The sequence below is a fragment of the Takifugu rubripes genome, chromosome 7 (genome assembly GCF_901000725.2).
Source record: "Takifugu rubripes chromosome 7, fTakRub1.2, whole genome shotgun sequence".
NCBI lineage: Eukaryota > Metazoa > Chordata > Actinopteri > Tetraodontiformes > Tetraodontidae > Takifugu > Takifugu rubripes.
Window position 1 is genome coordinate 13,313,904 of NC_042291.1, and position 26,430 is coordinate 13,340,333.

At 44.3% G+C, this 26,430-nt stretch overlaps 4 protein-coding genes across 8 annotated transcripts; 3 read left to right on the forward strand and 1 right to left on the reverse strand.

The window, feature by feature from the left end:
* The first annotated feature begins 809 nt into the window (after nucleotides 1-809).
* tppp (tubulin polymerization promoting protein) lies at nucleotides 810-11,853 on the forward strand. Of its 2 annotated transcripts, none has more exons than XM_003966174.3 (5): nucleotides 810-917; nucleotides 5,540-5,620; nucleotides 6,603-6,938; nucleotides 9,692-9,845; nucleotides 9,945-11,853. In XM_003966174.3, the coding sequence occupies exons 2-5, from the start codon at nucleotides 5,607-5,609 to the stop codon at nucleotides 10,131-10,133; spliced, it is 693 nt and encodes a 230-aa protein (XP_003966223.2). In that variant the 5' UTR covers nucleotides 810-917; nucleotides 5,540-5,606; the 3' UTR covers nucleotides 10,134-11,853. The 2 variants fall into 2 exon arrangements, with proteins under 2 accessions (XP_003966223.2, XP_029695103.1); XM_029839243.1 differs by lacking the exon at nucleotides 810-917 and adding an exon at nucleotides 3,505-4,723.
* A 185-nt stretch (nucleotides 11,854-12,038) lies between these two features.
* Nucleotides 12,039-15,552, reverse strand: cep72 (centrosomal protein 72). Of its 4 annotated transcripts, none has more exons than XM_011605691.2 (13): nucleotides 15,329-15,552; nucleotides 15,069-15,196; nucleotides 14,420-14,736; nucleotides 14,261-14,343; nucleotides 14,069-14,124; nucleotides 13,945-13,987; nucleotides 13,534-13,701; nucleotides 13,265-13,443; nucleotides 13,094-13,187; nucleotides 12,818-12,996; nucleotides 12,627-12,750; nucleotides 12,456-12,551; nucleotides 12,039-12,308 (listed from the first exon to the last, which is right to left on the reverse strand). In XM_011605691.2, exons 1-13 carry the CDS (start codon nucleotides 15,402-15,404, stop codon nucleotides 12,259-12,261), a joined length of 1,593 nt encoding a protein of 530 aa, XP_011603993.2. In that variant the 5' UTR covers nucleotides 15,405-15,552; the 3' UTR covers nucleotides 12,039-12,258. The 4 variants fall into 4 exon arrangements, with proteins under 4 accessions (XP_011603993.2, XP_011603996.2, XP_011603994.2 ...); XM_011605692.2 differs by having other exon boundaries at nucleotides 12,073-12,308; nucleotides 12,863-12,996; XM_029839242.1 differs by having other exon boundaries at nucleotides 12,073-12,308; nucleotides 12,826-12,996.
* A 100-nt stretch (nucleotides 15,553-15,652) lies between these two features.
* On the forward strand, nucleotides 15,653-17,671 carry LOC105416705 (uncharacterized). Its single transcript, XM_011605690.2, has 2 exons — nucleotides 15,653-16,345; nucleotides 16,580-17,671. Exons 1-2 carry the CDS (start codon nucleotides 16,256-16,258, stop codon nucleotides 17,099-17,101), a joined length of 612 nt encoding a protein of 203 aa, XP_011603992.2. The 5' UTR covers nucleotides 15,653-16,255; the 3' UTR covers nucleotides 17,102-17,671.
* A 148-nt stretch (nucleotides 17,672-17,819) lies between these two features.
* On the forward strand, nucleotides 17,820-25,945 carry LOC101076725 (kinesin-like protein KIFC3). The gene is made up of 21 exons (XM_029839240.1): nucleotides 17,820-18,109; nucleotides 18,347-18,660; nucleotides 18,799-18,916; nucleotides 19,119-19,215; nucleotides 19,365-19,525; nucleotides 19,618-19,870; nucleotides 21,575-21,747; nucleotides 22,056-22,121; nucleotides 22,257-22,394; nucleotides 22,474-22,671; nucleotides 22,759-22,932; nucleotides 23,427-23,574; nucleotides 23,782-23,912; nucleotides 23,994-24,105; nucleotides 24,170-24,354; nucleotides 24,429-24,533; nucleotides 24,600-24,730; nucleotides 24,801-24,921; nucleotides 25,004-25,133; nucleotides 25,310-25,539; nucleotides 25,627-25,945. Exons 3-21 carry the CDS (start codon nucleotides 18,818-18,820, stop codon nucleotides 25,750-25,752), a joined length of 2,778 nt encoding a protein of 925 aa, XP_029695100.1. The 5' UTR covers nucleotides 17,820-18,109; nucleotides 18,347-18,660; nucleotides 18,799-18,817; the 3' UTR covers nucleotides 25,753-25,945.
* Nucleotides 25,946-26,430: the final 485 nt, after the last annotated feature.

Consider the following 26,430-nt stretch of genomic DNA (forward strand, 5'->3'; position numbering starts at 1 on the left):
AGATAAACAATCTTTTTCTATATTTTAAATTACTAAAAAGTATAAAAGACTGAGAAGGTCAAAATGCATGTCTGCAATAAAAAATCAGATTACAGAATTATTCACAGCATTCGATTGACAGAAATTTACAATGTAAGCTAATAAATGCCCTCTCTGTGCTGTAGAGGGTACCTTTTCACCATAATGTCACGTTTGCATCTTGCATTATATATTCAACGTTATGTGCTTCTCATATTTACAGATGCGCCTTTTACCCACACGGTGGCGCACTCGGTGCAAATTAAGACAGGATTATGTCACGGAGGCTAATTTTATGGTGATGAACTTGACTATTCTGGACTCTTTGGGGTTTACTAAGAATCATGCACTGATGCATCTTTTGTCTCAGCAAGAAGTTACATAATGTCCGTCCGTGTCCAACCATTAGGACAGAACTGGTTGTGTAACACATCCCAGCAGTGGACATCGTTACTGGGGAGGTATTAGGTGATTTTTTAGCCACGTATATTTTAAATAATTCCTTTGTTCAACACCTGATTGCGTGAAGACATTCTGAGCTCCCACCAGAGTTGGGGTCCTTGATATCTCCATGCCTTCACTGCATATGCATGAAGCTGCTGTTTAAACGCTCCTTCGCAGCAAAATATTGTATCTCTCCTTCTTTATTGCTTTCTTCCTTCTTGAGACTCAAAAAGATGCTTCGAGTCTGTTTACCAGTGCTCCGCCACCCCAGCCTCCACGGAGGAGACGTGATCCGGTCGCGAACGGCGGCAGCCAATCAGCGGACTAGTTTCTCTTCAGCATCTCGGAGGGAGCGAGCGGCGAGAGCGGAGTCGAGCTCAGGCACCCAGGAGGAGAACAGCTCGGAGCGTGCGCGACGCGCAATTATGGTTCTGTGAAGAGGATTGCGACGCCAGGTGATGAACACGGATGATTATTTATTTATTCTGATCATTTTGAAGGGATTTAGTTGACATTCCAGTTTTAAAAAATTCTAAGACAGCATGCCTGAAATCATGCTCATTTGCATGAAACCAAAAGGGGGAAATGCATTTGCAAGAGCATTTTAGGATGTAAACATGCATGTTTTGCTCTTAATTTAAGGTTTTAACCAATGTCGTGTGTTTCAGCGGAAGGCACACCGCTGAGGCTGACAATAACAAAGTGGTCACGTGTGAATCTTGCATTTGCAAGTTTATGTAACGCGTTTTGCTCCGACACTGTGGTTCAACCTGCAGCTGCGGTCAGGGCCAGTAAAATAAACACGATGGTTCTCTGCTGTGTTTATGTTTCAAAGCAAAGCTCGGTGAGATGGGTCTCAGATAAGCGCTGTTATTGGTCAGGGAGCATGACTGGCGCAGCTCTGGGCCTGTGGCTGCAGCTTGCATTCCAGGCTGCTGGGCTGGATGAATGTAGTTACATCATTTTACAAAGAGAGAGAGAGAGATTGTGCTAATGGCTCATTTTGTCTCGTAATTGAGCAATTAGGGATTACAAATTGATTAATATACCGGGGCTGCAGGTACAGCAGCCTTGGCTTACATCATTCCATTCAAAGATAGCACAGCTAATGAAGGCAATATGCTCCTTCCTTCCCACTGAATGACTTCATAGCTGCACCCTCCCCATAGGTTAAATCAGAGATGCACGAGAAGCAGGCACACTCACTGCGTTTGTCCCAGATTTCACTGTTCAGGTTTCATTGCATTGGTCCAAGAGCCTTTGGGTTCTGTCAGCAACAATTAAACTCACTGTAATTTACTCTCTTTTGTTTGTGACGTGTTGAAATCAGGTCATGTTTACTAAATAAGTCGAATGCTTCCAGGCAGAAAAATCAAGTGTTGCAGCCTCTCAGTGGGCACTAAAATAAAGGAAGGGCTTTTAAAAAAATTGCAAATGATTACAAAGGGGTTTTAAACAGAAAAAAACAACTGCTGGAACATAATAATTATTCAGACTAATCAATGGAGGCGTTATGCAACATTGTCTGGGCATTGTAACTGGTCTTCCATCAAAGGGAGCTAGTTTCCACCTGGATTATCAAGCCTTTCACCATCTGAGCCATGTCCAGAGCGCTTCTGTCTCCGGTATCACATATGTGGTTTGAGTCACAGGGCAGTTAGAGGGGAGGCGAGGACTGACAGAGACAGTGTGGTGCTGGCGCTGACCTCAGACCTCGGCTCTAGCGTGCTGATGTCATGCCCTCTTCTTCTGGGGGGGAGATTGAAGGTGGGGAAGTGTGGCCAAACTGGGAAGTGGTCGTATGTAGTGAAGTCAAGTGTTGTAATCCTGAAACAATGTCGAGAGTTTAGTGCTTCCAAATTTTTTTTACAGCCACACATTTGTCCCATTGTTGTCTAAAGATGTCGGCATGTATATATATAAACAGCTTTCCTGACACAGATGCTTATTGTGCGTATAGTGTATTTAGTGTATTTTTTGACCAATGATTTTCTGTGGACTATTTTTAGCTGTAAATTACTTATTCACTGGGGGAAGGGGGACTTTACAAATGACTTTAGTTGCTTTAGTGTATCTGCAGTGGAGCTGAGTGGAAGGAATACAGAGACATAGGCAGTAATCCATGTTTGAAATGGGAACAATGAGTTCTTACCAGCCTCAAAATGTTATTTAATAATGAGTTAGAATTAATTTATTAAACTGTGCCCCCGAGCTGTCATTGAACAAATGTTCAAAATATCTATGATATCTGGTAAGTTGTGCGTGTTTATAAAGATAGCGGATGAGGAGAGACGCATTTATAATGAACTATTTCAGGGTGTGGGAAATGGCGATACCCAGTGGCAAGATTATAAATTGCATGCATGGTTTTCCTCTTGAATGTTCTACTTCGTGCCAGCACTACAGGGGCATTTGGAAGGCTGCATCAAATGTTTGCAGCTGCAGGTTTAGATTTATTAATGTTTATTTAGAAATCAGCTCTGGAATTATTCATCTTCATAAATCAGGGCTATCAACAGTAAGTACCAGAACTAGACACAGATCACAACATTCTCGAAGTTACTCTTTGTGTATTCAGCATCAGCGGAAAGTCTCCAGACTAGATATAGAATAGATGCAGGTCAGTCGCGTGCAGAAGTGTGTGTATGTGTGGGGGGATTACCTCTGACAGGCTGAAACTGTCACGTTACAGCGCAGCAACAAGAGAAAGCACACTGATCCAGAAAAAAGGGCAGATGGGATTTCTGCCTGTCTGCAAACGTAGGAGCAGACTATTGTAGAACACTTCACATTCTCACTCACACACTCACACACACACACAGCCAAAAAAAAAAAAATCAGGCAGAATCTGTCAAACTAGCTGCTAAATACAATATTTCTGTTCTGGGTATTCCAGCCTGTGCCTGGTCGGCTGGCTGAGAATGAATAGAATGTTCCAACCGTGGCTGCGTATTGTTGCTATGAATAGATGCAGTTCAAAATGGGTCAATTTATAGTTAAAGCACTCATCTGTGCAGCGCGTTGCCAGAAGGCGAGTGTATGTAAGCATGCTGTCATCCAGTTACAGATCGTCTCTGGAGATCTGCCCTCAACCAAATGGCTACTCATTTGTATTTGGCTAAGTGGGGCAGAACTGCTAAAAATGATGTTTGTTTCCAAGTCTAATTATTTTTATTAAGGGCTGATGGTGATAATTGATGGACTTTGCCTGCTGTCATCTGCACAGTCCACAATAAACCGATTTTATTTGGCTTGATTCCACCGCTGCAGTGCAGCGAGTTAATGGCCTCTCACTTGTGCATTGAACATGATGTGGTTTGAGGGGGCCTGTTGTACTGAGAGCTGGAGGCCCTCAAAGCTACTGAGTATAAGGAGGAGAGTGAAAAGATGGCTTTGTTTCACGTGGATTGTAGTGCTGTCAGTGAAGCACGGAGGAAAGCCCACTGCAAAGTAGATCAAAACCATCAGAAGGTTGCCGGTCCACGATGATGAAGCCTCAGTGTTGAAGCTTAGTGGAATAATTCCAATTTTTAAGTCGTTTCTTCCCTTGTTTTACGGTATGGATCTATAATGCTGTATAGATCAGCAAATCCTTTAGGTTTCAGTGCAACATTTTAACTCCTAATGATATTAAAAATAACAGAATTCCCAATGAAAAAGGTTAAGACAGCCAGTTATGATGAGATTAATTAAATAGCGTCTGTTTTTCTGTTTTATTACAAAACTCCAGTATGATCGCTGAAATTGTTTTACACGCACATGGTATTTTAAGCCTACATCGAGGCTGTCCATCTTGGCAGGAGTCCTTGGTGACATATGACTGCAGAGGCCCTGACGTGAGCGGTGGCGCGCCGCGATGTCGCCACGTGTGTCTTTGTGAAGAAGCAGAGCCCAGTAACGCCGGACAATAGCCCCCAGTGCCCTCTGCTCTGAATGACTATTCACGCACATTAATAATCTCTTCTTTTTTCTGACATCCTGATCATAATGGCTGCATCCCGTCTCAATCTCTGACCTTTTGTACCTATTTAAATGGCAGTGTCGTCACATCTGCTATTGTTGGCCGCGAGGTTACGGAGAGGGAAAAACAGAGCTTTCCAACAGTGTCACTGGAGGGAGCGAACTTGAGGGACTCAGTTGAAGCTTTTCCAGCCGTTTATCTGACAGGAAAGAGCATCTCTATCAGGCTTGGATCTGTTTAAGCAAACTCTATCAGAGCATCGTGTAAGGATGTTGGGCTGAGCATGGGAACAGCTGAGAGGTGAGCAGACGGTGATTCAGTTTCTGTATATTCAGAGACAATGACTTTAGTATTCATTTTTGCAACCACAACTCATGCATTTTCTAATGACGATGTTGCATTTGGCTTTTTGGTAGAGGATTAAAGTCATTAGAAAAGCAATACATGCTTACACTGTTGAGTGGGCAAATCTAACCTTCACAGATTAAGATTAAGATTAAGATGAATTTTAATCATCCCCGTGGGGAAATTGAATTATAGTAGCAGTGTATGCAGAGTAAAGAGACAGAAAAAATAAATACAGATAAGATTAGAATGTTATAAGCATATATACAGCATATATTATAAGCATATATATATATATATATAATATATACATATTATAAGCATTATAAGCATATATACATAAATATAGAATAAATTAGAAATAAACTTACAGCATGAACATTACACAGTTATTGTTATTGTTATTGGCTGGATAAGAAGATAATCTCTCTACTGGTAATTAACACATAAACAGTGACCTGGAAGGAATATAATGTTGCTGATTAAGAGGGTTTTTCAAACTCTTGTTTTTTTTCCAACAACAGCTTGGACACATTTCTATCTGAGATTTAAGGTCACGGATGACTTTGTGCAATGAAATGGTGATAATGATGACCGGGATGATTGAACCTTAATAGAGAGGCTGCCTCTTCCTTTTGCTTTAATTGCAGTCTTTTATTTCTTTGTGATGATATACCATTACCTCAGGCGCTCACTTGTGTGCAGGCACATCCTGTTACGTCATTCACTTCCCGTTTTCATGTTTTGTTTTGGTTTTTTTTTTTCTCACAGCACAAAGAAAAAACAAAACTCATCTACCGTGAACCCTGCACAGACGGAGCTAGATCCACGCACAAGCATGGCAGACCAGAAGTAAGTTCTAGTCAACGCTTTGGGAGCTTCCCCGCCGCACTTCTGCACGTTCACCTGCCTTCCTGGTTCTTTATTTCTGAGCGTTTAAATTCCACAGAGCTCTGTCTATGTTTTTCACCCCTGTGCTAGAGGGAGTAAGACATCAGTCCATTGGCAGGCCCCATCAGCACAGAAACACATCTCAGTAGAGTCTGGTCTGTAACACAGTCGTACAAAAAGGGACAGACTGGAGAAAAAAAAGGGGGGCAAGCTGCGTCTTGAACCTGAAGCATGACGCACCATGTGCTTTCTGCAGAAGGGTTTGTCCGTTGCAGAACAGGACTACTGTGTCAAAAATGTCTCTCCCTGGCGTACAGGGTGTGGTTAAGCTTTATTTTCTCTCATAGGTGTTGAATTTTGATCAGGTTGAGCCTTTCCTGTGCTTCTCGATCATGGTGGTTTCCCCTAACGCAACACGTGCTGTGTAACAGATCTGAATATGTTCTGCTCAGGGCTGTCAAACTAATAAATAGTTTAATCAGACTGAAAACGGGGCTGCCGTGGATTTATTTAGATTTAAATGAATCCACAGCAATTATTCATTATTATTTGTGTTTTATTTTGCCGGAGCAAAACGACACTTGAGAGAAGGTACTTTGTTTAAACGATAAAACAGATATAAGGTCCAGATATCTAAATCATGTAAAGCAAACAAAAGAAAACAATGATGTTGTATCATAAAATGCATTTTGCAAAGCCCAGTCAGGTCCACTCCTCAGCCGGGTAGGTCTACCCTTTGCTTTAGGCTTTAGGTGTGAGTAAGTGCATGTGTTACACATAACTGTCAACTTTTTGATTAGTCTATCGGAGAGTCCACTGGACTGCTGGTAGGACTAGAAGACGGAGGCAGATTAACTAATCTGAATGAATTCTCACAGCCCTAGTTCTGCTTAAAGCTTAGAAGCATCACAGTTTGCAGATGATGTTGTGCTGTTTTGTCCAGAAACAATGCCGAAGACTTTAAAGTCCAGATGGCCAAGCACCCCAACATCAGCCCGGTGCCCTTACGGCCGCACTCTGACCAGTCTAAAGACCGGGCATCCAAAAGGCTTTCGTCGGACTCTAATGGCACCAGCGAAGGAGGCATGGGTTCCTCTACGCCCGTAGAGCTGACCGCTCTGGAGGAGGCGTTCAGGCGCTTCGCCATCCACGGGGACACCCGCGCCACCGGCAAGGAAATGCACGGCAAGAACTGGTCCAAGCTCTGCAAGGACTGCAGTGTGATCGACGGCAAGAGCGTCACCCTCACCGACGTGGACATCGTCTTTAGCAAAGTCAAGTGAGTAGGGATGCAAATGCATCTTACACTAAGTTGCACATTTGGGAACGTGCCTGGAGTTTCCTGTAACAGGCGTGGAAACGGCATGTCAGTACATGTTTTTCAAAGTCCTACTTTATTTTTCCAGCAGCAGGCAGAAAAAACCAGATTGGACGGCCAGGTTGGCACGTCTAAATGGATTGTAGCCTAAACACAGAAGCATTGTGAGTGCAATTGTAAAAAAAATTAAAAAAAACGCTTCAGGCTTCATGTTAACCGAGGACCAGCGCCAACATGACCTTAAATTATCACACATTTGATATAAACAGCTCCATAGTAACGCTTCTCAGGCAGTTTAGCTCGTGTTGTCCATTAGGAAGAGCAGTCAGAGGCCATGGTAGCTCATCCTGTTTGTCCTCGCTGATTTATCCTTTACCGCTCGAATTGAGTCAAACACAGCCTAATAATGAGCTGCGACCTGATAAGAAACATGTTTCTGTCCAGCTGTGCTTAAGTTCAGCACGTGTACTGTGGGTCTGTGCAGTGTTCGGATCGACATCGCACTGACAGATGAGTTTAAACAGGCCACCCCCCCCCCCTCCATGTTCAGCCACTGTGTTATGATATTTTGCCACGTGTGGTATTTTTCAGTTGTGTCCAAGGTGGCGTCGAATAAAGCTGGAGAAGAAAAAAAAAAGCACAACTTTTATGCATGTTGTTTGGAGGGAGTTGCCATCTGATTGCGGTTGGGTTGCGTGAATAAAGATCATTCAGCTCAACAGAACTGTGATAAAGTGGATGTCCGGAGGCAGCTTCTCACCAGCAGGAGCGCGCAGCCAGGAAAGGCTTGCTTTGTGCGGGTGGATTTTTCCATGTTCTGCTGGTGTGTGATGCAGTTCGACCCCACATGCTGTATTTACACACATTTTAAATGCAATAGCTGATAAAGTGTCTCCTGCCCAACATGAACCGGCCTCTTTCTGCACCACCAGAGGGAGTTCTGTTTGTCAGTGTAGGTGAGGATCTAACAGCTGATACTTTTACCCATAATCCTAAAGCAATAAATGAATAAATAAATGAAATCAGGGACTTCCAGCACAATATGTTTGACACCACACAGCCGTCATTCTCACCAGTAGTCTGGCTGGCTGTATTTTATTGATGGAAATTCTTTGCTCATAGTTAATAAGCAGCTTTAACAAGACAGTCTTCCTGGGAGTCATGCAGGTTTTATTGCTCTTAAAGATGTACAAGCATCCAAACACCCCATATTGACTTCAGCCATCATTTCAGGAAAAAAAGGAGTATCCTTGTTTTTCTGAGTCATCCACATCCACACCTCCAGGGTTGGCATGGCGATGGGTGTTGGTGTTTACTTGTGTGTGCTCTCCTTGGTGAGGCTGCAGTGGCACCTCGTTGCCGATTGTGGGAGTTTTGCGTACATCACGTCCCATCGGTGAGTAATATTCACACATGCGGCGATGATGTGTTTGCTAAACATATAAGGAAAATAAGATCCCCCCCTTCTGGAGTTTTGCTGTGGAGATTTTCCTCCATAAACATGTCATCGGAGCTGTAGGTTTTATTAGGGAGGATTGTGCAGTGAAGTGTGCCGGGTGAGCACACTTATGCTGCAGCCACAGGATAAATGGCTTGTCTTCACGCACGCTAGACGTGCACATCGCCCCTTTCTCTTTAATTGGCATCACAGCGTCCGTGCTGGCACGTGAGAATGGGGCATCTAAACAAGCAGCGGCCCGTCGCTCTGAGGCTGAAAGAAGGCAGAGGAAGGACACCCTTCTGGGTCAAACCTGGGCTGCTGGTCTGACCGGAGCCGGAACGCCGCAGCATAAACTATGGATGAGGTTCAAACGTGGGCTGGGATTATTAATTCATGGCGGTTTCATCTTCTAGTCTGTGCATTTATTCATTGCTGATCATGATAGTAGCAGCAGTTTTACATTAAACAGTATTCATCCAACTGTGGGGGACACGTGACTGTTGTCCTACAGATGGTTTAACTCTGCAGATAAACAGTCAGTCAGCTGCAGAGGTGTCCTGAATGAAAACACAGTGCTCCTGCCACTCTAAGCTTTTTTTTTTTTTTTAAAAACCCTCCTCGGGGTTAAAAGTTGCTCACACTCGTTCTCAGATTGACATAGCAGCTGAAAACCCACAAACACAACATCGCGGAAGAGGTGCACAGGAATCAAGCACTTGGTTCGCACGAGTCGAATTAATAATAAGCCCAAACGTTCCTGTTTACTGTCACTTGTTACTATGGCAGCGGGCCGTCTGGCTTTGTTGTTGGGGTGATTTGTTGTCTCCAAGGCAGTGACTGTTTGTGTTTGTGTTACTACGCGCTCAAAAGTGTAACAGGCACGCGGCCAATCAAGCGACTGCAGCACTTTGAGCAGGAGAGTGATTGATGCCGTCATGTGCCAGAGGTCACCGCTCCAGGAGAGCAGGAGGAATCGGACTGGAATGGAAAACACGGCGGTCCTGACTGCATGATACATGGCGTGAGGGGACAGTCGCATATACAGCCCACAGGTGTGCGTGCGTGCACAGAGATCTCCAGAAGAGAAATTAGTTGAGCGGTTCCAGTCGAGGTTTTCTCCTTTTTTATCCCTGCTGCCTTACGTCTCCTGCGTTGACGCGATCTCATGGCTGTGTGTACATTTTGAGCCTTGAAGCCTCGCGGCGAAGACCCGCCGATACAAGTTGCAAGTGTTTACACTCCTGATTAACCCCCCTTTTCACCCACATTTTAGGAAGAAATCCTCTCGCAACATCACGTACGATGAGTTCAAGATGGCGCTGGCGGAACTGGCCAGGAAGAAGTACAAGGAGAAGAGCGGAGAGGAGGCCGAGGCCGAGATCTTCAAGCTGGTAGAGGGGAAGTCTCCGATCATTTCAGGAGTCACGGTAAGCCTGGCGAACATCGCTGATCGTGCACCAGCGGGTCACCGCAAGATAAAACTGAAATGTTGTGCTAAAAAACCCAAATCCCAAATGTCCTCCCAGAGAGCAGTGGCTTCCCCAACAGTCAGCCGCCTCACGGACACCACCAAGTTCACGGGGTCGCACAAGGAGCGCTTCGACTCCACCGGCCGTGGGAAGGGCAAGGCAGGACGAGAGGACATAGTCGACACTTCGGGATACGTGTCGGGATACAAACACCGAGGGACATACGAAAAGAAAGTGACCAAGTAGCCCGTGGGCAAACCCATGTGAGGGTGAAGAGATAAACATTTGATCGACTAGGATAATTTTGTATTAAGCGTAAACAAAGAAAGAACAAAAGAATACGATTTCATATACGGTATTTTTCCCAGCCATTGATTTCATGTGTGTGTGCGCGCGCGCAAGAGTGTGTGTGTGCATCTGAGAGAATTTGAGTTCCCCTCTTTGTGAAGTGTGAGAACTGGAAAACTGTTTACATCTATTTTTACAAAGTGGTCACCAGCTGGTACATTCCTGTCTGATTTAAAGTTACTGCCAAACACTGTAGAGAACAAAGCAGCCATGTTCTGTTGAAGCTTTCTCGCATCATTTCTCTGTCAGGGCCTTATTATTATTATTTATTGAGCACATATGAAGCAACATTCCCAAGAAAGAAATATGAAGTTTAGAGATATTGAACGTTTCTCCCCCTTTTGCAACATTTAACTGAAGAGTCATATCTTAAAAATGTTTCTATATATATAATTTCAGCCATTTGACTAATTTCCTTTGAGAAACAACTTGATTTATTTATTATTACATGTAAAATCTGACTTTAGATCGATCATTAGTTGTTTTCTTTGGTGAAACGTAGAGTACGTAGATGCCGTGAGTGGTGGTTTTTGGGGCTGGGCAACGTGGCCATATCACAATTACATTTCAGATATTTGAACAGTATCTTAAATAATTTCCTGTAACAAATGATACCGCTTGGGTCGGTCCACTTATTGCACTTCTAAGAGTTCATTTCTGCCCTTCCTCGACCCCCATTCTTTCTAATCTGACACAGGTTCATTAACACCCTCTTCAAATTGGCTAATTAACCTGAAGAGGCTCTAATTACAGCAAATGAGCAAAGTTGTACAAGATTGTATTTTACATTTTAACGCTTCCTCATTGATTTTCTATACAGTAGTTATAGTTGTGGTAAGATTGTGTATATTCTGAAAAAAAACAAAAAAAGAAACATTAATTTATGACACCAGCTCCATATGTGGTCCTTCCCCCTTTATCGCTGTACTTTGTGCATGTTTCGTGTATCGCGTTTGATCCAGAAGCATCTATACTGTACGTGTCGCATCCAAACTGCCGTGCCTGCTGCGAGGTCACACGACTGGACCCGCTTGGGTATTTTCTTGCTGGATACAGTAAGTGATGATGCTGTGGGATCGTGGTAAATTTGTGCGTCGGTTTGATATCAGTAGTATCATTCTGCACGTGTGCGAGTCAGTCGTGCTCCAGTGTTGCCGTATTTGTCCGTGGGCAGAGAAGCTTTGTATGTTTTGCTGTGATCCGTGGCACAAATTCAACTAAGAAAGAAGCGGGTTCATGTCACCTTTTAGAATACTGTTTGAGATAAAGGGAAACAGCACACATATATCATTTTTTTTAAACTTTTTTTCCTCAAAGAGTTATCCAGAAAATCTTCTGAAGCCTCATTTGATGAATCCTGCATTAAGAACAACACTAGCAGTTCTCAGCATGTCAGACTTTTTCCTCTTTTTCCTGTGCTTAATGCCAAATTCTGCTGACCTTTATTGTGGAGGAACGATGTTCTTACTTGCCCCCCCTTTCCTAAAAACAAAATAACATCTACTGTACTATTATACTATGGTGCATGCAGTGTGTTCTTGTTCTTTCAGCCTCTTAATGTGTTCATGATTTGTAGTGAATTCTTGAAAATAAAAATAAAACACTTCTGAACCTCTAATCAGCTCAAATGGTGCCGAAACACAACGATGTTCTCCGACAGGAGGAGCAAAAACTGCTGGGCTTGCACCAGCAACTCTGGCCTGTTGGGTCTTGCATTAGTGTCTGTTAGAGGAGAGTGCATGCATGCGTGTCTATTGCTGCGTGGGCCCCGAGGCCGAGGTATAAATAAAGTCACAGTGCAGCTGGAATCTGGATGCGTTTATTCCTCTGCTGCGTACAAAGCAGATGGAGATACAGGCGACCTAAAATAAAGGGAGGGGGACTATTTAAAGAAATACATTATGACCTCTTTGAGGTCTTCTGCTAGTTTACCAATAACATATGCTGATCAGTTGACACCGAGCGGTCTCTGATAACATCATCGGTAGATGTAACATGGCCAAATGACAAAGAATTGTTCAGATCAGGCTGCGGCTTCTAGATGTGTGTTCACCTCAGGAACTTGGAAGAGACCTGCAGTACACACATAAAACACCAACAATTATACAACATGATTGTGGGGGCACACATCCACCTGTGGTGAGCGTCTTATTCAGAGGGAGTATTTGACAGCCTACAGCAAACTGTCTTTTTGTTATATTGTGGTGGCATCTTCCTCACATGGGACACATGGGTCCATGGACTTCCCCGCCTCCTCCACTCTCTCCTTCAGTCTCTCCATCACTTTCCTCAGCTCTTCCATGTCTGCCTTTGCCTCTGTGCCAGTGCAGTGGGACATTCCGTCAGGAAACAAAACAGCCACACATTCAGCCGACGGGCATTTCTACGCACCTTCGATCCGAACAATTGGTGAACTCCTCGTACGCCTGAAGTGCCGCCGTTCTAAACCGAGCAGCTGCTTTTGTAAAGAGGCGTTTTCCCCCAGGACGTTCCTTAACTGCCCTCTGAGACTGGACTGAGGAAGAGTTTTAATCAAAACTGTATGAACATAAGTGTGACTTTTGATTGCAGAAACCACTCACTACTTCACTGCAAGCGTCCTGAAGCTGAGCATAAAGGTTACGAACTTCCGCTTGGTGCTCATCTGTTTGCTTGGAAGCTCGGACGTTGAGCGTATCAACTTTCCCTCTTAAGGTCTTGACTTCGCTCTCCCGAGTGGAAACGTCCTTTTCCATCATTGAGAGGATGTGGACTGCCTGGGCTGGAGCCATAAAATGATAAGATAGAAATAATAAGCACGTCTTTTTTCACAGTGGGCTGTCATCAGCTGTGCTCCTCGGTGCCAAACTCCAACTCACACAGGAAGTTTTTGTGATGGTGCAGCGACCTCTGTCCTGTCCAATGTTTGTCCACAAGGTTGAGAAGCATCTCCAGGGATTTTCTGTAGCCACCCTGAGAGGAGAATCCAGGAACAGTTCATGAGAAAAACAATAATCAAATGTTCAGTACGGTCAAGAGAACTAAACTACCATTTTTCTCTTTTCTTTATGCGGTTGGATGCCGGGCCCCCCCTCTCTCTTTTTGACAGTACAGTGAATCGGTCTCGAAGGACACAAAGTGGGATTTGATGGATCAGACAGCCTCAGACCAGGCGACGGAGAGGGAGGACGGATATTAACAAGCGAAGAGTTGCTATGGTGACTCTGATCTAAAACACAAATGTAACAACTTCCAAGAACAAGGAGAAGAAAGATTTGGAATTTGTGACCATATGACAGAGCAAATATTTAGCTCTTACTCGGATTGGGGGTATAATATCCCTTGGCTATGTGTCTGGTTTGAATTGGGAGGCCTTTCTTGCATTGCTCTGCAGATACTGATTCACCTTTTTCATCAACAGGGCCAAAGGACTTCTTTGATGTGTCAGTTACAATTGGTGAGGTAATTCTTTGATGAGATGTTCCCCCTGTGTGTGGAGGCTTGAACTCTTTATCCTCGTAACAAAAAATGCAATAACAAAACAATATTCTTTTTCACGGCTTTAAAAAGGACTATCTATGTTTCCCCCTAGTGGTGAATGCATTAACAGCAATTGAAATAATGGACGCCTCTTAATTTCAAGATTACCTAGTTTAACTTGAAATTAATATATTTTCCTGAAAAATATACTTATTTATCACAAGTGTACAAAGAATTAAAAAAAACCTACCGCTTTTTGAAGGAGACGACCCAGAAATGCATTTAGCATTTTCCTAAAACAGAAAGATTGTGCATAAAAATGTAGATAGGCTTGTGAAAGCGCTGTTGAAACAAATGTAAAGGTTTATTGATACCTGTTTTTGAGGTGAGCTCTGTTCAGTGAAATCCTTTGATTCTTCTGCTTTAGTTTCTGAAACCAGAACAGAAAACAATTATACATTTCACTGGTCTTTGATGGGATCCTAGAGTTAGTTTATTAATTTTTGACATCTTATTTGGTGTCTGTTCACTAATGGAATCAGAGAGAGGTCGTGCTTCATCCTGACCTTCATGTGTTGCACGGAAATTTGACTCCATGTCATATAAGCCGGTCAGAAGAGGCAGCCTCTTGGTTACGTGGTCGCCGCTTCTGAGAGTCATACACACAATCAGTGTATGTGTATTGGAGTCGTTTCTATTTATGTTCAGTCAGTCATGACCTGCACCTTTTATCAGCGGCTTTGTTCACACATGTGCTCTTCTGCGGAGACAGATGCTCAGAGGAGGACTGCATGGTGGAGAACTGCATGGTGGCAGCTGTGCGCTCTCTCTCACTGACCGGGCGGTCATCCAGTGTGCCCAGCCGGGGCATGTTGTGCACAAGAGTGAGACGGTAGTGAGGATGACGTCTGATCAGAGGATTGAGCCTGAGGTCCAGTTCTCTTAAGGCTGGCAGCTCGTACAGCTCTTTCAATACGTCGACAGAAGATATGCAGTTGAAGTAGAGGGTGAGCCTCTCCAGGCCTTTTAGATGCTCGATCCCCTGCAAACAAAAATGGCACAGGGTGAGGGCAATGAATACAGTGAGGCACATGTGATTAGACATTAATCTACCAAAGGTTATTTAATCATCTTTACGACTGAATATGAAGGAATGAATACCAAATTTACATATTTACACCGTTTATGCAGGTATTTTAAATGTTATTTGTTAATGGGTGTAACAAGTCAACACCATATAAAATAACTCAGTGTACCAAGAGAGTTTTACAACCTTAATGTTACTTAAAAAGTGGCTAGTAGGTGTACAACAATGAGCTCATATGTATCACATGCATCAGCGTCCATAATAGGAAAAAATGATTTTAAAGGTACCGTAATGGTGACGAGAGCATTATAAGAGAGATCCAGAACCCTTAAACAGATAAAGTTTTTCAGCGCGTCTCCCAGATGACAGATTTTTTTCTTGTATGTACCAGGGAGGCTCAGTGACCGGACATCAGCTGTTAACAACAAAGCGGTTCATTATTCAACAAGTGGAAGAGATGGCACGAAACTATGAGACATCGTTAACAACGACACTGTTGGCAGCGATTTGCCCATTTATACTCTTGCCATTAAGTAGTGAATGTTACCTAAATATGGATGGTTTAACTGCAGTGTATCTCGTATCCATTGCTCTGTCGCTGTTGTCACGAAATCCGCCGCCATACTATTCGAACGTAGATGCCTTCGCGGAATTTCTCTGGTGGGAAATTATGCAGATGCACGAATCCTGTTAATGTTAAACGAATTTTTGCTAGCTTTACCGAGCAAATTTTCTAAGAACTATATCTGTAAAAGTGGGCTTTAACAAGTTAGTGCTGGCTGAGGAAAATTTTCATGTCATTTACAGATGGTTAACGGCAAAAGTTTCAATTTACGACCGAATTTAAAGAATCTTTTGGGAGTCGGCGCACTGTCTACATCCGGTTTAGTCACGTGTCAAAACAAGCATTCTTAACGTTAAAGTTCGATTCTCTCAGTGCCTTTTGTTTTTTCTGGCGTAAACGTGATAAAGTAATGCCGAACAAGGGTATTTAGGTTTGTACGAGGGTGAGCCTCGGTGAAAGGATTGCTGATTAAGGCGGTAGATTATAGACTGTTTCCGATTGTAGAATCAATGGATTTGGGGAGAGAAAGGAAGATCTGAGTTGTCTTCCGTTGGACTTTTAAAATAAGTACGTTTGCCTCTTTCGGGGCTTCCCAACGATGATAACAGCAGTAGTATATCCACGGAGGAAGTCGAAAGTTACATAATATGGTAGGTTGCCTTATGACTAAAGACCATTTGCTTTGATCCTATGAAAAGGCTCGTAGATTCTTTGATCGTGATATTGCTGTTTGGTCCTATTCCTGCGTGAGGCCGGGCGTGTTTTCAGTTGTTCCTGGAGAATTTTTAACTGCAGTTCCCTTTGCGCCAGTAGGGCGGTGCTGTTGGACCGTAACATGCAGGGCTGTCACCGGCTCCATCTGCGCCTTTAGGTGAACTAAATTAACTGTTTCAGTCGTCGTTTGAATCAATGGCGTCCGCCCTGACAGAGCCAGTGACAGCATGCTCCTACATTATTTTGTCTGTTACAGCCCTCTACTATTCTTACAGACTCTTTAAGGTAGGTTCAAGAAATTTACTTTGGTGAATCTGATAAATAACTTTAGATACTGAACTCTCAATGGCCATAAATCACAAAACAAATTAATAGTAAATGTAAGCTGTAGTTCCAGGAAAGTGAGGTTTTCAATTACCAGTCCTGCTTACATTTGTGAATAGTCAGAGTGAACATTTATAAACTTTCATCTTGGAAAAAGTTGTAACCTCTTAAAAATCAATGCCTTTCCTTCTGCAGGCTCACAGGGCTCCCTCTGTTGGGTTTTTTCTTCTTGGAATCTCTGCGTCAATTTGTATCTTGCGTCCCTCCAGTTCACCCATCTCAACCATTCAGAAAGAGGCTGCCTGGGCAAGCAAGGTCCTGGCTCCGGCGCTGGTCTCATTTGACTTCCTGTGGCTCAGCGAAGACCGTAACACAGCACATATTCTCCTCTTTGGATCTTGTCTGCTCCTGGGACTTTACGACTGGATGTCAGCAGACACTATCACAGTAATGACGCGCTGCCTGGGGTTGTCTTCGCTGTCCTGCTCCCTCACCGTGTGTCTGTTTGCTGGAAATGCCTCTGGGGCTTTGGGCGCCGTGGCGCTCATCCTCCCATTATTTGTGGCTCCAAATGTAGGAGCAACCACCTTCGCATCGCTCATTTCTGCACCTGCAGCTGAGAGAGTCATCGTGTGGTTATTAAACGGATCCCTGTCTGTGGGCTGTTGGGCCTCCACACGGGCCCTCCACAAGTATTTTTTGGATGTCACTGACTGATGTAACAGTTGATTATTTCTTTATTATTCTAGATCTATATGATTAGAAAAACTCTGTGATGTTGTTTTGGCTATTAAATGACAAATGGAGATTGAAATCGTGCCAACAAGGTATCTGAGTAGCTCTTCTATAGATGGGCAACCGGTTCCAAAGCCACCACTGAAAAATCATGCTAATTGACTAAAACTGTGTGATATTATACAGGATACAGATTGTTGTGAAGTGAATAGTGAACTTAAGGGGTAATCTTCATAACAGTAGATGTATTTACAGGTAAAAAATCCTTAATTCCCAGTCAAATTTCTTGAAAGATAAGTGGAAGTTAGACCATAAGTGAGAGTGATTCCTCTACAGAGAAACCTGATTTTGGAATTAACCAGGCTAGATTTACGGAAGCTCCCAGCCAAATGGCAACACTGGACCACATGAAAGAAGCATATAAGAATATTGTCAGCTACAACCGCATTTTAGCTCATAGGAAGATTCCATATCCACTCAAATAGAAGTGTCCTTTTACTATAGATGGGTCTTGATTACATTAAATTAAATTAATGCTAATCTAATGCTGTGCTGGCATATGAACAATCAAGTTTATCAACTTTTTCCCACCACAAACATACATCAGAATGCTGTCAGTTAAAGGCCACTGTCCTTACACTGTCCTTTCTTTAGTATTAAATGTTCTAACAGTCCACTTCAAACAGGTGCTACATGTTCAAACTGGCGCTCTCAGTTTAAACAGCTGCAGTGGTCAAAGCTGTGGTGCAGCCTCCAACTTATTGTTTTATACACTTCTATGCACTTTCCCCAATTTCGATTGGCAGTCGCACACATTTGTCTGCATCGTTGTGGTATGCAGTCTACTTTATTGAGCTTTATCCTGCAGATTCCCTCTGGGGGGGGGTTTCAGAATCGCAACCTGCTGCCTCAGCAGTTTTGCCGCAGCGTTTGTACAGTACGAGCACGTGTGGCTCTGCGGACAGACTGGATAAGGCCGGTATATTAAAGGTATGAACATTTTTTGTGCACATTTGGGAGGGTTTGCCATGAGTGCAATAATGATCTATTGCATTTAATGTTATATTAAGGGGTTGTGTTGTTTTTTAAATGTCAGTTCTTTTATTGAAATATGTTGAGGCTCACATTAACTTTAAATAAAAACTAATTTAAGTAGTGTGTCTTTATTGCCTTTACCTAGTTTGATGCTTCATTTCCCCCTGTTCATACATCGTAATGTTGGCGCAGGTGCTGGGCTGCATCAGCCGCAGTTCCCGAGTCACACGAGCCAAATCAATCAGCATCTGTAGGGCGCCACTGCAACAGATTGGGAAGCAGGACTGAGCATGCTCACTGAGGCTGAAGCCTCTGGATGGAAAGGAGGAGGAGAAATGGGTGGAGAGAGAGAAAGGGAGTCACACGGCACGGAGATGTTGCAGCTCTGGGAACAGCGGCTGCTGCATCTGAAGACCTGTCATTGACGACACAGATGGAGCGTGAGAGGATGCTCCCAACGACTGCTGGGCAGAACTGCCACCGCCAGGGAGCAGCTATGTGATAAGGTAAAGAGGGTCAAGCATTGTTGGCTGTGGTGATTAATGATTAACCGTTATGTTACAATGATTAACTGTTGGACAGCTAATTCTGCCTGTCGTCTACACCAGGACGTTTACTTGATGGCTGAATTCTGTCATTTGCAGGGATTCAGACAGCGTGAAGATGTACGCCTTCTATTCCCTTTTAGTCTACATCTTCTACACTGTCTTTAAGAAGGAAGAGGAGGATGCCTTGGAGACAGCTTGTGGAGCTTCCTCGGACGTATGTCTAGCCACATATTAAGCAGCTGGGGGGAGGGGGGATTCCCTGTTTGCATTAGAACTATGCTGCCAACCTGTGTATGTTACAACATGATAGTACAGGGAGGACACTCTAATGTCATTAGTGATTTGGTAATTTGGTGATTTTAACATTGGTTCAGTGCATTGCCATGTGTAAATATTTGGTATATGTGTATGCTCAGGAGTCAGGATCTGTTTCCATGGAAACAGGGTGCCAGAGAAAAGATGGCCACACCTCCAAAAGGGGAAAAATGGCTTCTGCTCAGCGTAATGAGTCCAGTGAGTCCCCAAATGGCCTTTGCCTAGTATTAATAATAACCCAACCCTAATACTCCAACTTAAAAATTTCTGTTAAAAAAGAGAATCTGCTTTTATAATCTTGTCAGTACACAAATTTCTTTATGTTTGTGGTATTTGTTGTCACCCAGGCAGCAGCAGCGACAGTGATGAAATGTCTCTGAGTGATAATGACGATGACATAGCTGGTCCCGACATCCCAGCATGCACTCCTCTGGCTGCCTTTCTGTCCTTCAAGCAGGAGGCTGAAAAGAGGAGAGCCTCACAAGTTCAGCTGGAAACACCAGGAAAGGTTGTCACCTGCGGCAGGCCCATAAATTAAAAGCTCTCCCAAGAGGAGCCTCTGCGTTGTCACTAAATCATGTGTACTTCTGTGCGGCTCAGTTGTCAGAGTCTCCCCTGGTGGCGGTGATGTCCCACTTGCTGACCTTTCTGGAGCAGTACTCCCATTTCCAGCAGCTACAGCACCAGGCCGACCAGTACCGGGTCCAGCTAAAGAGGCACCGCGTTCAGCATCGCAGGCAGATGAAGGCCCTGCGTGCTTCCTACCGGCAGCGCCTTAGGGACAAGAACAGCATCATCACCAGCCTGGAGGAGGCCATCAGCCAGCAACAGACCCCCAGTCCACTGAGCGAAGGTGAGGGAGCAACGGAAGGACAGAGCAGGGGTAGGAGCGAGGGTGGGGGAGGACAAGATTAAGATGGAGGATGGGCCACATATTGTTTTGTGGCGAAAGAGCGTTGCACAGAATACAAATGTAGATAGCAGAACATAGCCCAGAAAAATCAGCCAAGGTGATGAGACATTTCAAGGTGGATCATCTTAAAGGCGTGAAAAAGGCAAGCAATAGAACGTAACCGCCGTAAAAGGTGAAATATAATGCATATTTCATCGGACTGGAGGAGATCATGTGACAGATTTCCTGCCATGTGCTGAATCCAGTTATGTAATGGATGAGAGTGGTTTTTGTTCTCTGGTGTTCAGCCATTCATCTTCCATTACCACACCCCAAAAAATATAGTCTTTGAAAAAAAAGCTCTCATTTCATTTAGGCGATCGATTCGTTCTCTCATTCATTTCATTTTTTTAATCATTTTATAGAGACTAGACTCACCAGGACAGGAGCAGAGTGATTAGATTCATGGTGGTGCTGGTGTAACTGATATGAGCCAGAATAACATTTTGCAGAAGCTGAAGGATTCAGATGTCGGCAGCTGCAGTTTTTCCACATTTAAACATACAGTAGATACAAACGGGTCTGTCTAACGTCATTTTCTCTTCTTATACACACATTTGTAACAAGTGCTTGAGTCACTGACCCTGCTGTGTAGACCACCCAGATTTGTGTCCCTGGGAGGGAACTGAAGGAGCCTCAATGTCCAGTATGTGATAGTGTGTCATAACCAGTCAGTATTTCTGTTTAATCAGTGTTTAGAACGGCCGCACGTGCGATGCTGTCATTATCACTGGAGCAGGATACATGACTCGGGGAGACTTTGTCCTGCCTGCTTTCTGTCATGAATAAAACATCCTTAAGTGGGCTATTTTATTCCCTGGAAATGCACTTACAAAGTCTGGGACGTGCACGTGTTCTGGTGTTTGTTTAAAAATAGCCCGGGCGAGTGTCCCCGTGTTACAAGGCTGTTGGGGTTGTTTGTTTGGAGTAATGAAACACGCAGGGCTAAATGCGGGAGTAATGTCAACCCTGCAGCGAGTGCAGAATTTCCACCATTATTTCAGTGTATTTCTTCCAAAAGAGTTAATGTTTTTCCTTTCTAAATAAATGTGTAGAGGGAATTCAGTGTCTTGGCAAATGAGAACAGCTCAGGCGGGAGTTTCTGTCCACCTTTCTTGCAAGCACGACTCCAATGCCCCCCCCATGAAGCACAACTGCAGCCTCTCTGGCTCATCACCTCACACTGCAATGCTGTTGCCACCTGACACAGCGTGCTAATAGAATTACCCATAAGTCCTGCAGTGAAAATCAGATGTGACTGGTTAATAATGAGGAGTCAGAAATTGTTTAAAGTGATGCATGCTTCCCTGATTGAAGTTTCTGTAGGTTGGGGTTGTATCTTTGCATTGCACATGAAACAAAGTAACTCTGTATAATTATGAGAGGCCACACTGGAAACCTGGGAGTAAAAACACAGCAACACCATTGTTAACTTGCTTGCATGCTGGTGTGCAAAGGAGCTTTTAAGTGCATGCTTGATGTTCATGAATATTACACATAAGCATTGGAGCATGGAAACAACTGAGGATGTTCAACAGATAACTCTTTGTGGATGTACTGTATATATATATTATATGACAGGTTCTGTTCTGCTGTGTGTTTAAGGAGAGCCCAGCGGTGATGCAGGGATGCAGGCAGGTGTCCACAGCCTGGTTGAGTCTCTGTATGGCCTGCAGGGGGAGAGGAGCAAGCTGAGAGGAGAGCTCCGACTCCTGCACTCACAGCTGGAGCAGAAGGAAAGGGACAGACACTCGCGCATACAAGCATTCCAACAGCAGGTACCATGTTGCAAAACTGCAGAAGCTCCATATCTATTTCAAGAAAGAAATAATGGTGAAACTTGCATGAAAACCTCTTACTCTGTTCCTGTCATCAATTATTCATACGAGACGAAATTACAGTACCGTTCATGAATGTAAAATGACTTTTCAGGCCTGCATCATGGTGGGGATAAGCTATTGTAGAGTAAGACATGAATACAGCTATATAGCACCAGACTTAAATCGTGATAAGATTTTGAGTTAAAATTTGAAACAAATAAATCCATCACTCGGAGTTGTTTATGTGCATGTTGTGTCTTGGACAGATTGACGAGTTGAAGGGTTGCATAGAGGAGCGCGAGGAGGAGCTGTCACGGCTGAGAACAGCTACGGCAAGTGTTCGAACATGCTAAAGCCAAAATCTGTTTAAAACCTTTGTGTTTAAAGCACTTTGCTTGTAAAAACCAGACCCATCATCTGGTACTCCACATTTTATCTCCCGTGATGAGGTTGTTTCGTTCTTTCAGGGTGCGACAGACTCGGAGAAACGAGTTCTTTGTCTCTCGGCAGAGAACGAGAGCCTGAAACAGAACCTGAGCGTAACCCAGGGCCTCCTGCAGCAGCTGTCCACCATCCCCTCACAGTCCAGCACCATGCTCATGAAGGTAAGACGCACAGGAAAGGTGAGGCGATCAGGGAGGACAGGAAACGGCTGACACAAACGCTTGTGATCTGTCTGCGCAGGAGAATGAAAGCCTGCGCAGCAGAATACAGCAGCTGGAGCTCTCCTTGCAGCAGCGCTCCGAGCAGCTGTCACACCTGGAGAGACGGAGCGAACAGAGCGAGTGGAGGAGAGGGGAGGAGCTGAGGAAACGAGAGGACAGGGTGAGGGAGCTACAGCTCGAGTTGGACCGGGAGAAGGGCAAGGAGCCGGTGGTGAAGGTACGAGTCCTGTCTGAAAATTCTAGTACTGCCTAAAAACCACACACACCACTTTTTTTTTTGATCAGGTTGTTTTTGTCGCTTCAGTACGTCACCCAGACTGTGGAGGTGGAATCCCCCGCCACACTAAAGCACCTGAGCAAAGCCAGACAGCGTGGTGAGCTGCTGTCCGAGAAGCTGGCCAATCAAAACGAGCGCTGCAAACAGCTGGAAGAACAAATCAGGAAGTCTGATGAACACAGCTGCAATCTGCAGCACAAGGTAACAGGAGGCTGCTCACTCACCTTTATGAACCTCGGTCATAGCCGCCAGGAGGGAAAGTACACTGGACCCGTCAGAATAAAATTAATTTGAACATGATGCAACAGAGAGCACCATGCAGTCTTTTGAAAACACTGTTCTTTAGAGACCGTTAATACAAACCAGCATAAGCATTACTGCTGTCTGCAGGCCTTTTAGGAAGAGGAGAGCAACAAATCCCAGATGGTGCCTTCAACTTTGATTAAAAAAATAGGAACTGACAAAGTCCAGAGGGATAAATAAACCAGGCTGTGTTCAAAGAACAAATTGTCAAAGGCAGAGGGAAACTGAAGGAAGAAGGGAGGAAGTTTCCATGTCACTGTTAAAAATTCACAGGTCAGATCAATCCAGCCGACAGATGACCTCATCACAGAGCCAAACCAGTACAGAAGAATCGGATATCGGTCCAATCAAACGGACAGCGTCACAAATGAACGTGTTCAAACTCTCAACAGATTGCAGCGTATGAAAGAGAGATCAGCAAACTGAGAGAAGAACTGTTGAAGGAGATCGGGCATTTGGAGGAGAAGAAGGAGGAGGCCGTGAAGGCTGCTGCCAACTGCTCTCCGCAGCACTTTCAGAACCTGCAGGAACAATTCTTCAGTGAGTTAGTAATAACACCTTTTAATATTGTCTTTGCTGACAAGAAAATTAAAGATTTACCTCTTAGGGGAATCTGTTTAGATTTTTAGGGGACCATGTTACAGGTTTTGGCCTCAGCTAAGCTAATAAACTTGTATTTGGCTCATTTTCTGGAAAGATGCTTTACTACACTCTCCAATGCTTCCTTTAAACTTGTTATGTTGTCAGGCTTACAGACGCGTCTAACAGCCCTCCCTCCAACATTACGCTGCATGAAGACCGACTATGCCAGTCTGAGGAGCCAGGTTCGAAACTTCTCCGACTTTTATGGAGCGGCGATAAGTGACGCAAAAAAACAGGTGTGTGAAGTGATGTTGAGTCAAGTTTTAGTTTCCTGTATGAACCAGAAATCAGAAGCAAATGTCCGTTTTGTTTGGCAGATATCCGCAGCCATTATCGAGATGTCTGAAGCCAACAAAGATCTCCTTGAGAAATACAGGAAAGAGGTGGCTCTGCGCAGGAAGTACCATGAGCAGCTGGTGGAACTCAAAGGTACGCAGAGAACGCAAGTCCCTATAAAGGAGGGAATGTAACGAGCTTGCATCTGTGTTTGCAGGCAACATCCGTGTGCTGTGCCGTGTGAAGCCAGTGTTGAAGGAGGACCAGCAGCATAACGAGGGCCAGCCTGTGGTGGTGACCACAGATCCCAACAACGAGTCCTCGCTCAGTGTGCTGAATAAAGGAAAAGGCCGTGTTTTTGAAATGGACAAGGTTTTCCACCCCCAGGCTACACAGGAAGAGGTACGACAGACGGACCACACGTGCAGGATATGATGTCATGACAACATCTGTAACAGCTTGATTGGATCCATCAGGTGTTTCAGGAGATCGAGCCTCTGGTTACATCCTGCATCGATGGCTATCACGTCTGCATATTTGCCTATGGACAGACTGGCTCTGGAAAAACCTACACCATGGAGGTATGTTCTCCTGTAGCCAGGGCAATCGTCCCAGAGGTTCAGCCTCAACATCTTGGGGTCTTGCAGGGCAGTGTGGAGAACCCAGGGATCAACAAGCGAGCCCTGAAACATCTGTTCAGTGAGATCGAGCAGAGGAAGGACATGTGGTCGTACACGGTCACCGTCAGCTCAGTGGAGATCTACAATGAGGTGCTAAGGTACGGTGCTCTTCGTTAGGACAGTTAAAGCTAGTGAATATTATTTGCTTCACTATCTGCTTGTTTTTAGAGACCTGCTGAGTAAAGATGGAGAGAAACTGGACATTAAAATCAACCCCGATGGAACAGGGCAGCTGCATGTTCCAGGCCTTAGGGTTATCGAAGTCAAGAGCTTTCAGCACATTAAGAAGGTTTTGCAGTCTTTCAGTTGAGCCTTCTTTTCAGTCCAAGGACAAATCTCTAACTTTATAAGTAATCCTTGTTTTTGTCAAGATTCTAGCCACAGCCCGAAGAAACAGGATCACATTCGGCACCCAGATGAACCAGCACAGCTCTCGTTCGCATGCCCTGCTCTGCATCACCGTTGAGGGCACCGACCTTGCAACTGGCTCCAAAACCACCGGTCAGCCCCTCCTGTTCACTCTTCATTAGCTTGCTTTAGAATAATGCAGACTATTGGATACTAAAGCGCATTAATTGCCACAGGGAATACCTAAGATAGAGAGAAAGCTTCCACAAGTGTCTGATAGTCCAAAGACAGGCTGCACTATTTTACTGAATTTACTTTCCCCTTCTCAGGGAAGTTGAACCTGGTGGACTTGGCTGGCTCCGAGAGGGTTTGGAAGTCTGGGGCAGAGGGAGAGAGGCTGAAAGAGGCCCAGAATATCAACCGCTCCCTGCTGTCACTGGGAGATGTCATCCAGGCACTGAGGGCTCGGCAGACCCACATCCCCTTCAGGAACTCCAGACTGACCTATTTATTGCAGGACTCCCTGGGCAAAGGCAGCAAGACAGTCATGGTGGTGCAGGTGAGACGATTCCGGCCCGATTCTTAACAACAAGTTGTAATTAAGACGATACAGATCATTACGGATGTCGTTTTGTTCCTTTGAAAGGTTTCGGCTCTGGAGAGTAATGTTGGAGAAACGCTGTGTTCCCTGAAGTTTGCTCAGAGGGTGTGCAAGGTGGAACTCGGTCCCGCATCCAGGAAGATCGAGTGTGGCGGAGGGATGTGTGACTGAGGACGCGGCTAATCCAGCGTTTTCGTTAAAAGATCGCATGTGAGAATATTCTTAACCTCTGGGTGCCAAAATGACCTCTGCTGTGACCCCAGGACACTGTAACATTTAATGTGACACATAAGCTCCAGTTTCCTCAAGTCATAACTACGTAACGATTCTTTGACCTGCATCGTTTGTTCTAAGCAACTTCTAAACCCACATTATCATCACTTCTATATTCACATTATTGAGTGTGTCGCTGTAACCTTCAGTGGTGTTTTCGAAGGCTGTTGTGTACAAGTGCGAGGCCCATTTCAATGACACTGATCACATCCGAGTGTAGTATTTGTGAATATCATGAGAACAATTTCTGTTCAACGTTGGAACGTTTGATAATTTGCCCTTCGGGGATGGAGGGGAGCCAGTGGCCTTGTAGAAGGAGCTGTGCAATAGTCTGAAGGGACGGTTCAGGCGTAGAAGATGCACTTTATTGTTAGGGGTTCTGAACTGTTGATTTAGGTGCTTGTGAATGTCATCCCAAATATAATGTATCAAATATAATGTGTTTATTTATGGGCACCTATTTGAATCAACTGTAACGATTCAAGCGTAGCAGAGGTGTTAATGTAGTATCTGTCAGAGATCACGTTGTTAAGAGAGTGAATTTTCTGATAGTTTTATGAATAAATATGATTATTT